The sequence below is a fragment of the Microcebus murinus genome, chromosome 16 (assembly GCF_040939455.1).
Source record: "Microcebus murinus isolate Inina chromosome 16, M.murinus_Inina_mat1.0, whole genome shotgun sequence".
Classification (NCBI taxonomy): Eukaryota; Metazoa; Chordata; class Mammalia; order Primates; family Cheirogaleidae; genus Microcebus; species Microcebus murinus.
Window position 1 is genome coordinate 34,655,564 of NC_134119.1, and position 12,316 is coordinate 34,667,879.

Below are 12,316 nucleotides of genomic sequence, written 5' to 3' on the forward strand. Positions count from 1 at the left end.
TTTATTATATGCTAGGAGCAGTGTCAATATCCTTATGTACATTGTCATTTTTTAAAAAATTCTCAGACCCCTGTGAAGTTGAAACTTTGCACATGAGGAGAAAGTGAGGCTCAAATAACTTGTGGTGGTGAGGAATAAATAGTATAATCCAAATGAACATTCATGATGTTGGGCACAGTGTAGGACTCCATAAATCATAGTGAGATGGGACTATTGATTACTCAATGTGAGGCATGGTCTTTGCCTTTAAGTGGTTTACAGTCTGGTGGGGAACTATGGGCACCTGCACTCCTGCCTAATGCCCTGACAAGTTTCATAACAGATGGCTGGAGAAATGAAGCTCAGAGCTGTTTTGGACCCCCTATATGTGGTAGGCCCCTTATAGCTTAGGAAGTGAATTTACATAGGTACACTACTCTTTGTGAAGTGGGGAGTGTCACCCTATTTTACGGATGAGGAAACTGAAGAGGCTAAGTGGTATTTTCAAGGCCTTTGAACTTGATACTCAGTCTATAGGCTAGCAGACACCAAAATCCAGGATTCTTTCAGGAGAACAAGTTCTAGCCCTCTAGCAAGGACTTGAAAATATGATGTGCTGTACTGAGATAGGGATCCTCTCAGCCCTCTGGGTGGTTGGAGGGCTGAGCCTGGGACTCCTAGAGCCTTCTTCATGTACCCTACTGTGCCATTCAAATATTATTTGTAACATCTACTGAGATGTGAAAAACATGTGAATCACCACTCTATAGAATCCTATTGGATGGGACCTTAGAGACGAAGTCCATCTCATATGTCACTTCTTTTGTGAAGCTTTCTTGATTCCTCACCTTACCCTATTTGAGTTATTGAAAATAACAATTTAGAGAGTGCATTTGATTATGAAGCTTCATAATCCCTAATCTCATGATAGTGTCTTATGTTGTAAGTAGGCCGGCATTATTATCCCCGTTTTATAGATGAGAAGATAAAGGTAAGGAGAGATTAAGTGCCTTGTTCTGGGGCATGCAGCTGCGACATGCGCCCAGGGCTGTCGGTTGCCAAAACTTGTGCTTTTTCAAGTACTGAGTGCACTTGATAAGTGAAAGTGGTCATCTGACTCCAACCAAACCTGTAGTGCTTTCATTTCTTAGAATTCCCTCCCACGCCATCACACCAACTCAGCATTTACTTCATTCAAGTGAGTTGCGTCTTTTTTATTATTAATAGATTGTGTTTTGAGAGAGAAACTGGACCTTTTTCTTCTGTAACATTTATCATGGTGCTTGTTACACAGTTTAAAAATAGTTAACAGTTAAATCACGGTCTCTGAAACCATTTTCATGATTGAGTAAAGGATCTAAACAGTACTGTCTGATACAACTTTGTGTGATAATAGCTGTTTTCTATCTATGCTGTTCAACAAAGTAGCCACATGGCTTAGGTGGCTAATAATCACTTAAAATATATGACTAAGGAACTAAAATTTTAGATAGATACAATTGAAAATAAAGTTTCCAAGTTTTACTAGCAACAATTCAGGTGTTCAATAACCACATGTGATTAGTGGCTACCATATTGGACAGTGCAGAGCTGGAGATGGCTCTCCCTAGCATCAAGACACAGCTTCCTAATATCTAAACTTCCTTCATGAATTGAAAGTACCCACACACTAAAGTGGAAAAGTATTTTGTGTCCTAGTGTTCAAATTGACTAGCCCCTTAGGTTCTATCTGTGGTCAAGTCATTTTTCCTATATAAGATGCTTGTAGTTTCTCTGAGTTGCCTTCAAACTATTTACAAGATTTACAAAAATTACTTTTTCTTGCTTAAATATTGTACTCCTGATACATGTTATCTTTCCATTTTCTAGGAATAATTCTTAATTTTTCCCTTTGTGTTCTGTTCTAAGTAGAACTTCTCCCCTTATTTATGGAATAGTTTGAGGTAAAATGCTCTTGGTTGAATATTTTGTAATGGTGTTTTGTATCTTGGCTTGAATGTAGGTAAATAGGCCTTTTTTTCAAAATTACTGTAAGACTTTCTCTAGACATCAAAACCAGCCAAACAAGTGAAAATTTTTCATTAGCCAGTTACTTAAACTTTGCTTAACAACTAGTTTGAGCATTTGGGAATGGGCACAGGTAGGGAGTGAAAGGATCTATTTTGTCATATTGGAAAGACATCTGAACAAGTGAGTTGTCACCCAAGGTTGGAGTGGAGGGGTGAGTATGTGCGGTATGTAATATGTCTCTGTATTCTCAAGTGCTCTAGGGTTTTGTTCTATCACCTTTATACACATGGTACTTATGTCAACATTTGAGGATGCTAGATGTGGAGGGATACAATTTTATCCTAAATAAATGCCTGTTGTTAAGTTTGAGGGTGATGGAAATTAATTGATGTAGCTAGTGAAAACCTTGGTTCTGAGGCCTCTTTTAGATATCGTACTTGTAATACTGAAAAATGCATCAAGTCTTGCATGTCCAAATTGACATGTTACACTGTGGATTCTCACTTTTTTAACGTAGAGTATATGAAATTTGTAATGCTCCACTTAATCAAATTTGCTTTGTTGAAGTTCTCTTTTACTTCTCAATCTGTTAACTTTCATGACATTATAGATGTGTTAGTTTTACTTACTGCAACTTCCCAGAGCAAGGTTTTTTTTTTTTAAGCCTTTTGCCATAATAATACCTTTGTAGCAACAGTAGGATATTGTAGCTATTAACACTATTGTTCTGCTTTTGAGTAATAATTAGAACAAAGATAGCCACAGGTTCCCAATATTCTCATTGGTTGGCCATCTAAACTAGGTTATTGCTAGAAGATTAAGACAATTCAAGATATTTATATTTAATTTTATGAGCATTTTTTTTTTTTTTTAACAAGTAACTGCTGGTCTATTTTTATGAGCATTTTAAGGCATCAGCTCAAACTGTAATGTGCTTTAAACATCTTGTTTTTAACTTGGGTTGTTCTCCTGTAGCTACATTTTAAAATGTCTGATCTTGTGCCTCCTATGTCAGATCCTATATGTGCTTTGTGCATTTCAAAAGAAACAAAAAAAATGGTTTCTCAGAGAGATAAAGCAAGGACTAGTTAGTTAATCAGGTATGTAAAGGTTACATCTAACTTGCTTTAGTTTTTCGGTTGCTTTAAGCACTGGAGAAAACTTAGTGTTTTGAAATATCTAATTATGTTTTTATTTATGTCTTTTAAAAGAAAACTGGGACCAAAAATGGTAGTGATGTAACTTTATGGTTGAGAAGTTATGTGCATAGAATCCAGGAAATTCAGCAATGTTCCCCCAAGCAACTGTAACTCTGACATATTGCATGAGGTTTTTATGACTTAATATATGATACTATATAGAGTAATAGCAACTACTACATTTTGTATAAATAAGAGAGAAAAAATACGGTTTTTATGGGAGCCATAATTTCGCATATTCAGATTTCAGACGTGTGTAAATTTTCAATAATAATGTAGTGTTAATGTATATTTATATTTGAGGTAAATGTCCATTGGTGCATCTAGAGATTCCTCTGTATTGTAGAATTGATACAATTGACTGATTGTGGTTATTGGAGTGTCAAAAAGAAATTTTCAGGTTAGGAGCATAAATTACAAGAAACTATTTTAAAATTCAGACCTAACTCAGTCTTTCATTCTGGAATATTTGATAATTAAGAGTGAGTTAGAAATGCTCATCTTTGCAGTAAATACAGGAAAGCCTTGGTTTTAACATTAATATTGACTACTTATCCTTTGGAAATTTTCTTTAGATTATGTTCATTTTTACTATCAATTACCCTGGTTAAAATAACACAGAAATGAAGATGTCCCATTCTTTTTTTCTTTCTTAAAATTGTATTCCCAAAACTGTTTCTTAGTTGTCTTTGTAAACATATCTACTGGACCATAAGTAGATAATGCTTGTCTTAGTGTTCTTTAGGAGTATCCTAGGACAAAAGAATTGTGAATTGAGAATTTCTTTGGTGTAAGTTAAATTATCATCTTTTTTGTTTTTCAGCCAAATCAAATAGAAAGCTTACTTTTCTGTACTTAGCAAATGATGTCATCCAAAACAGTAAAAGGAAAGGACCTGAATTCACTAGAGAATTTGAATCTGTCCTTGTGGATGCTTTTTCTCATGTTGCCAGGTATGTTGTCTTTTTCTTTTGTTTTGTTGTGTTTTTAAATGCATTACCTTTGCCACCTTTTTGTTCTTTCTTTTCCTACCATAGATAGCCTTTGTAAATTGACAACTTCCTACTTTATAGAGGGTTGTGGGGGCCAAATTGTGGTTTTATATTGTTTGGGCCCTTAAGAACTATTTTGAGATATGTAAACATTTGGATACATTAAAGAGATTCAGCCTTATTTCTGAAGGGTATCATAAAAGTAAAATAAATAAAGAGATTCAACTTGCACTTGAAGTACATCTTTTCCCCCAGATACATTCATTTACAGAATTTATTTCTTGAGTATGGTATTTTCCTTGGTTTGGCTGAGTTGTCTCATTAGCTTATAATCAAAAAACAAAGCTAACTAGTAAGAGAACGTTTTAGTAACATAACCTCAATAGCAAGATATTAGTGGCTTTTGCCTTCTGTTTTACTTCTTTCTGGATTTCTAGATGTCAGTTTACTAAAGATATTAGTCATTACTGTAACTGCAAAAATAGTAATTATTAGTATGAAAAGTAGGTGTTTGCGCTGGCTGTATTATGTTAATTCTGCTGCAGTTGTTTTTTGTGGCAGAGAAGAGTGGAGCTTAGAGCACACAAGTCGCTAATATAGAAAGCATACATTGGATTAAAAATTTTATAAATAATTTTTCTTCATTTAAAAACAAAAGCTTTTTGTAGGCACAAATTAGATGTCCAGGAAAAGCAAAGAAAAACTATCTTTCAGTAGAATATTATGTTTATAAGTAAACATAAAAATAAATAGATTTAGCTGGGCGTGGTGCTCACGCCTATAATCCTAGCACTCTTGGAGGCCGAGGTGGGAGGATCACTCAAGGGTAGGAGTTCAGAATCAGCCTGAGCAAGAGTGAGACCCATCTCTACTAAAAATAGAAAGAAATTAATTGGCCAACTAAAAATATATAGAAAAAATTAGCCGGACATGGTGGCACATGCCTGTAGTCCCAACTACTTGGGAGGCTGAGGCAGTAGGATTGCTTGAGCCCAGGAGTTTGAGGTTGCCGTGAGCTAGGCTGACACCATGGCACTCTAGCCTGGCCAAAAGAGTGAGACTCTGTCTCAAAAAAAAAAAAAAAAAAAAAAAATAGATCTTTGCAAAAGGAAACTGGGAAGAGTGCAAAGGAGACTAGTGGGTTGAACAAAGTGTTCTAGGGTCTAAATTGTAAGTGAAAGGCCTTAAATGAGAAATTAGGTCCGACATTCCTTGCAGAGTTTGAAAAGTTTGAAGGAATAAAATTAGAAATTCAAGAGAAAGAAATGACACCTGGCTTTCTAGAGATGAAAACATACATTTATTTGTCGGCTTCATAGCTGGGTCTTCTTTGATGAACATGGACACTGAAGTAGCAGGATGCATTATTAACTTGAAAAAATAATAAGTTCTCAGAGAATAAGCTTAGAACAGACTACTAGAATAGTAGAAATTAGAGAATTTCTTATTTTGAGGAGATTTATTTCACAGTTTCTTAGATATTGGCATAGCTCTGCCTCAGACACTGAGTGACCACGGATGTATTATGTAACTTTTTGAGCACAAGTTTCCCAATTGGCTAAAAAGGGAGGACATCACCTATCTCTTCAGAGTTGATAAGAGGCTAAAGACACTATGTTTAAAAGTACATAGTACGATGAATTCTTGACTCATTCATTCATTGGAATATACCAGATTATAAGCTCCATGAGGGGAAGGACTATTTCTTTTTTGTTCTTTACTGTATTCCAGGCACATAGCAGAGTGTCTGTAACAGAGCTGCTGGGTTACGTAGCTTAGGGAATACCACTTAATAGCCTCAGAGTAAATGGTGTTGCAGGGTTGGGCAACATTGTGGTATGCTCTGGCACAGAGTAGGGATTCAGTAAATATTTGTTGAATGAATTAATTAACATTAACTCATTGGGGAAAAGATTTGGTCTAGGGAATTGGCTGGAATAATTTCTTGTAGGGATAGTAAACAAAACATTTTAATTTAAAAATTGATCAATAATTTTTAGCTGCCTCCAAACCAGAAAAGGGTAAATAGAAAGCGGTGGGAGAAGGGAGGTGGACAATACCAGGATTAAAAATTCCTTTTCTACTTGGGAACATCTTAACCCTTTGCACTCGGATGTCGAATGTGACTCGACACGGTTAGCAAAAATTATAGAGATTAAAATTACTCTTTGAATGTATCAATAATTTGAAATATTAAAAAATCCAAATAAATAAGTTTGTATGAAAAGAAACTCCAGTTTTTTATTCTACTGCCATGCTTTGTAAAATCTGAGGTATTTAAAAAATTAAATCCTGAGTAGAATAAAGGAATCGAGAATAAAGCAAACGAGTGCAAAGGGTTAAAACCTATCTAAAAGCCACTGTGAAAGCGACTAGGCAGATTCAGTGGTACAATGTGGGGAAAATAAATCTTGTCCTTCTCAATAAAAGAAAAAAAATAGCCCTAATTCCTTTTTGTTTGCATTCTTGTAGTTCTTTTAAAGTTCTGCTTGGGTATCATATTCAGGATACCCATGTTTCCAAGCTTCTTTCCCCTATCACATTATTAGAACAGAAGGTCTAACAACTCTACTTCAATCCTGATGTACCTTATCAACAGTAAGGGTATCCTAATTAATATATGCTTTCCGTATGCTTTTTCTTGTGGCCAGCTGATAAACATAGTTGACCCATTAATATTGACTAAATTGATTAGGTTATGTTTATCATAATTCTTTCCCTCCCACCTAAAACCAAACAAACAAAAAACTCTCAAGTCAGAGAAAACTGCAAGTTCATCGGGTAGATTTGATTTGAGTAGCAGTTTAATTAACCAGATTGTGAACTTGTTTTCCACACAAGTGCCTTCTTTTCTTCTCGGTTTAGAGACCGTTGTGCATGTCATTTTTCATTCAACATGTATTTGAGTGCCTTCTATGTGCCAAGTACTGATCTAGACACTAGGGGAACAGCAGTGACCAAGGCAAGCAAGGACAATCAAATGAACTTTCAGGGAGTGATAATATGGATATAATAAAATGGAATGAAGTTCTAGAGTGGAATCTCTTCAAGACAATGTGGTTAAGGAAGGCCTCTCTAGGGAAATGACATTCGAGATAATTATGTGAAGTTGGAACAATAATTAAGAACTTAAGGTAGAAATAATCTTGGCGTGCTAAAAGAATGAAGGGCAGCATGATTAGAACATAGTGAGCAAAGGGAAAAGTGGCATCTAGATGAGATCAGAGAAGTAGACAGGCATCAGTCACATACACTGCAAGCCTTGGGAGAGAGCTAGGATTTTATTCTGATGGGATGTTAAAGAGTTTTAAGCAGGGGAACGATGTGCATTTTTTTTTTTAAAGATCCTTCTTTAAAAGTGGCTTGGTGTGGGGAGTATAAAGGCCAAGGGAGGGGTGGGGGCATGAGTTTGGAGGCTGTCAATATAGAGCAGGCTAGAGGTGACATCAGCTAGGACTCAGAAGCAGCGAGAAGATAATAATAGCTTCTATTTATTGAATGCTTACTTTGGGGCGGATTCTCCCCCCTTCCCCCCATAAAACTGGTAGGATTTATCAGAGTTGATTGGGAGGTGATATTAATAGTAAGGAAAAAGTGATCAAAGATGATTTCTGGGTTTTTGATGTTAAGTGGATGGCCGATGGTGCCATTTACTGAACTGAAGATGGGGAAAAGATGTGATAGAGGAAATCAGGAGTTTTATTTTGGCCAGGTTAGGTTTGAGATGACTAGGAGATATTCCAAGGGGTGATGCCAGATGGGTTGATGGATAAAATAGACTGAAGCTCAGTAGAGAATTTCGGGAGACATACTTTTGGTAGTTAACACCATACACATATTTATCTATTGTTATGTATGGGTCCCCAAGCATACTCCCAGATTTGGTGACTCCCTAGGAGGATTCACAGGACTCATCATGTAGTCATACTCACAGTGGTGATTTATTAATCCAAAGAATACCAGACAAAATCAGCAGACAGTAAGGGTACATGTGGCAAAGACTGGAGGACTCTGGGCATAAACTTCCAAGAGTCCGATCCCAGTGGAATCACACAGACATACTTAATTCTTCCACCATTGAATTGTGACACCATGCGTGAATCTACCTGGAAAGCTCATCAGAAACTCATTGCTACCGCCCCTGGGAACCTGTGGCCTCGGGGCCACATGTGGCTTTCTGGATCCTTGAGTGTGGCCTTTTGACTGATTCCAAATTTTACAGAACGAATCCTTTTAGTAAATAGATTTGTTCTGTGAAGTTTGGATTTGGTTAAGGGGCCACACTTGGCGATCTGGAGGGCCACATGTGGCCTTGAAGCCGCAGGTTCCCCACCTCTTGGTGACATAAGCACCCTCTGCCAAAATTCCAGGCTCCCAGAAAGAAAGCAGGTGTTCGTTAAGAGCTGTTTACACAAACAGTTTAGGCACAGTAAACCACCCTTACTCATTAGGAAATGGAAGGGACACCAAATCCCAGTCCCCAGATACCAGCTAAGGGCCAACCTTATCAGCAGGCCTTTCTAAGGGTAGCAGTCTCTAGCTTACTGTTAACTGTTTTCTGAACAATTGCAAAGGAGTGTTTCTGCTCCAGCTTTACATGAGTTGCTGTTGGAAGTGATAAGAATTCCTGCCAGCCCGGCATGGTGGCTCATGCCTGTAGTCCCAGCTACTCGGGAGGCTGAGGCAGCAGGATTGTTCGAGCCCAGGAGTTTGAGGTTGCTGTGAGCTAGGCTGATGCCACGGCACTCACTCTAGCCTGGTCAACAAAGTGAGGCTCTGTCTCAAAAAAGTAAAAATAAAAAAAAAAAAGAATTCCTGCCCTTAGTAGGCCTATCAGTAGTCCTGCTGTGCATGGAATGAGACAGAAAGACACAAATATGGTTGTACCAAGAAAGTGCCATAGAACTATAGGGGAAGAAGAGGCCCCCAAGGCTGGGTGACAAGGCCTCAGGTATCCAGCAAATACCTCAAGCAGCAATTCTATGTGTGTGTGTGTGTATAATATACATTTTTCACTTTTAAGGTCAATTTTGACATCTGTATTGAAAAGTGACAGTGATTGAATTTATGATTAGAATTAAAATACATACTGTGTTCAACATAATATTAGATTGTATATGTAATTATTTATCATCTTCCACTTTATTCATAGATTGGTGGCAAAGAGTTTTTAGTCTTTTTTATGTAAAGATTTCTCAGTTCAGAATGGAGTTAGATCAACCTGATCCATCTGTTATGCAGCTGCTTTGTTGCTTTAGTTATATCTGATTCCAGGTGCTGAAGTGACTTCCAGTTCACTGGAGCTACTTACTTTATTAGTAGAAAGATTTCTTGAATATTTCATTTTATAACTTGGAAGCTTATCTAGTAGAACCTTAATTTACTATAGAGCTCAAGGAAATAACATATCTTGTTTAATTGTATTCACTAATTAAACTAGAGCCCTCTTTTGGCTTTAGCCTTTAGTGGTAAAAACCTTTTGAAAATGTTTTGTGGTTATAACAGGTTTGAGAATTAGTTTCCACTGTATAGTAATGTGGCTGAAACTGCTCAAAACCAGTCTTAGTCTTCAGTGCCAAATATCCCCAAAATGGCAGATAGTAGGTAGGTGTTCTAGGGCCCCCCATCCCCGACTTTAATTAAATCCTTGATAAGAATTTATTCTCATGATTGGTTTATCTTTCTTTTAAGTGAACAGAGAATCTGCAGACAGCAGATTTTATGTTAAAAGTACAAGTTAATTATGTTCTGATTAGTTGCAATTTGGTTACATTAGTTATAATGGCTTTATTTTTCTAAACCATACATTTGATCACATCAGGGACTTCTCATTGCCCATGGGCCACGTGCTTAATATGGCATTTGGGGCCATCTGTAATCTGATTTCACTCTGTCCTTCCAGATTCTGCTATTTACACACAGTCTGTACTTCAGCTACCTGAATTACTTATAACTTCTCCTTTCTTTTTGCCTTGTTCCATTTTGGTGGTTCTCTTCAAAGGAGAGGTGACAGCATGAGCAAAGGCACATGCACAGGAGGGAACAAGTTCTGAATAGAAAACACATGTGTTAAGTGTTGTTGGAATATGAAATTCCAGGTAGAGTATGGAAAGGAGATGAGGCTAAAGAGGTCTGAGGAGCCACTGGGTCAAGCCTTAGAGGTCAAAACCTAGGCCTTAATATTCTTTGTATTCCAAAAACCTTCATTGGTTGAGCTGGTGAGTGATTAATTATTTCTGATATGAATGACCTTGGTGCAGTAAGGTGATTGTTGAAAGTTAAGTAAGTGTACCACTACTGAAACCTTTATAAATTAAAAAAAAAAAAAGATTTTCTTTTTTTGAGACAGGGTCTCATTTTGTTGTCTGGGCTAGGGGTACAGTGGTGTCATCATAGCTCACTGTACCCTCAAACTTCTGGGCTCAAGCAGTCCCCTGCCACAATCTCCTAAGTAGCTGGGTCTGTAGGCGTACAACCCCATCTGGCTAATTTTTCTATTTTTTGTAGAGATGGGTTATGGCTCTTGCTCACGCTGGTCTTGAACTCCTGACCTCAAGCGATCCTCCCGCCTCAGGCTCCCAAAGTGCTAGGATTACAGGTGTGAGCCACTATGCCTGGCAAAAAAGATGACTTGACAAGTATTTATTATGCTTGTGTTAGGAGGTATGGCAGTGAGGGGGAAAAATAAATCCCTGCCCTTGCGAAAATTACATTCAAATGGAAAGAGTGTAAACAAAAGGTAAGCTATATCAGAAGAGAAATTGTATGGAAACCAATTAAATAGAGGCAGGGGATGTAATTTTCATGGTGGAAATCAGGGAAGGACTCACTGAAAAGGTGATCTGTGACTACACATACACCTGAAGGGGGAGAGGGAATGAGAATGGGGCCATCTGGGGAAATAGGGTTTCAGGCAAAGCAAACTTTTAGGTGTTAAGGTTCTGAGGCAGGGCCAGGTGGCTATTGTGGCAGCAGGAAAGATTGAAGAGTAGGTAGAAGAGGCCAGAGAAATAATGGGCTGGATTTAGAAAAGTGTTGAAGTCTTATAAGGTCCTTTACTTTTATTCTGAGGGAGAGTGGGAAGAAACCTTGGCAGTTTTGAACAAAGGAGTGACATGATCTGTCTTAACACAGCAAGCAGCTAGAATTATCTTTTGAAAACTCAAGAATAGATTATAGGAGGACAAAGATGGAAGCAGGGAGACCAGTAATGTGGCTATGGTAGTAATCCAGGTAAGAGATGATGGTGGCTTGGACCAGGTTGATAGCAGAGGAAGAGGGGAAAAGTAAATCACTTCTGGATATGTTTTGAAAGTATAGGCCAGGCGCAGTGGCTCACGCCTATAATCCTAGCACTCTGGGAGGCCGAGGTGGGAGGATTGCTTGAACTCAGGAGTTCGACACCAGCCTCAGCAAGAGTGAGACCTTGTCTCTGCTAAAAATAGAAAGAAATTAATTGGCCAACTAATATATATAGAAAAAATTAGCCGGGTATGGTGGCACTTGCCTGTCGTCCCAGCTCCTTGGGAGGCTGAGGCAGGAGGATTTCTTGAGCCCAGGCGTTTGAGGTTGCTGTGAGCTAGGCTGAGGCCACGGCACTCTAGCCCGGGCAACAGAATGAGATGCTGTTTCAAAAAAAAAAAAAAGAATAGTAAAAGTGTTTTATCACAAATATCAAATAATTAAGTCATATTTTTAAGCTTTATAAACTTAGCAGTAGAAATGTTTTTCTCTTTTTTCCTAACCCTCACCCCTGACTTAAAAAATAAAAAAGTTTAACAAAAAAAGAATTAATTTGTGTGTACCCTGAGTTAGTCCTTTGGCCCCAGTTCAGTGAAATTTGCCACTGATAATTCATAAGTAATACAATCTGACCATGCTAGGCTGAAAGTGCACCTTACCTTCAGTGCTTACAAAAATGCCATCAGGGTGGGGATATATAGAATTCCCATTTCAGTTGAATTTGGTATGGTTTCTTCTTGAAGTTTCTGTTAAAGATATTTGACTTAAGTACAGATATTAAGATGTCAAGGTATCCTTTCTTGTTTAAAGTCATTCAGTGTAAGATCGCTGCCATTCAAACAGCCTCACAAGACAGAACAGTTCATAGAAACACAGTGGGTGGGGAGTGAATTA

The 12,316-nt window shown here is 37.7% G+C and overlaps 1 protein-coding gene across 2 annotated transcripts in view; it reads left to right on the forward strand.

Annotated features, from left to right (window-relative positions):
• RPRD1B (regulation of nuclear pre-mRNA domain containing 1B) overlaps positions 1 to 12,316 on the forward strand; it is a 61,228-nt gene that overhangs the window by 1,488 nt on the left and 47,424 nt on the right. For both annotated transcript variants that reach the window (XM_012754994.2, XM_012754995.3), the window contains exon 2: positions 4,012 to 4,141. In XM_012754994.2, the coding sequence (XP_012610448.1) occupies positions 4,012 to 4,141 (130 nt within the window). The remainder of the gene's footprint in view (positions 1 to 4,011; positions 4,142 to 12,316) is intronic.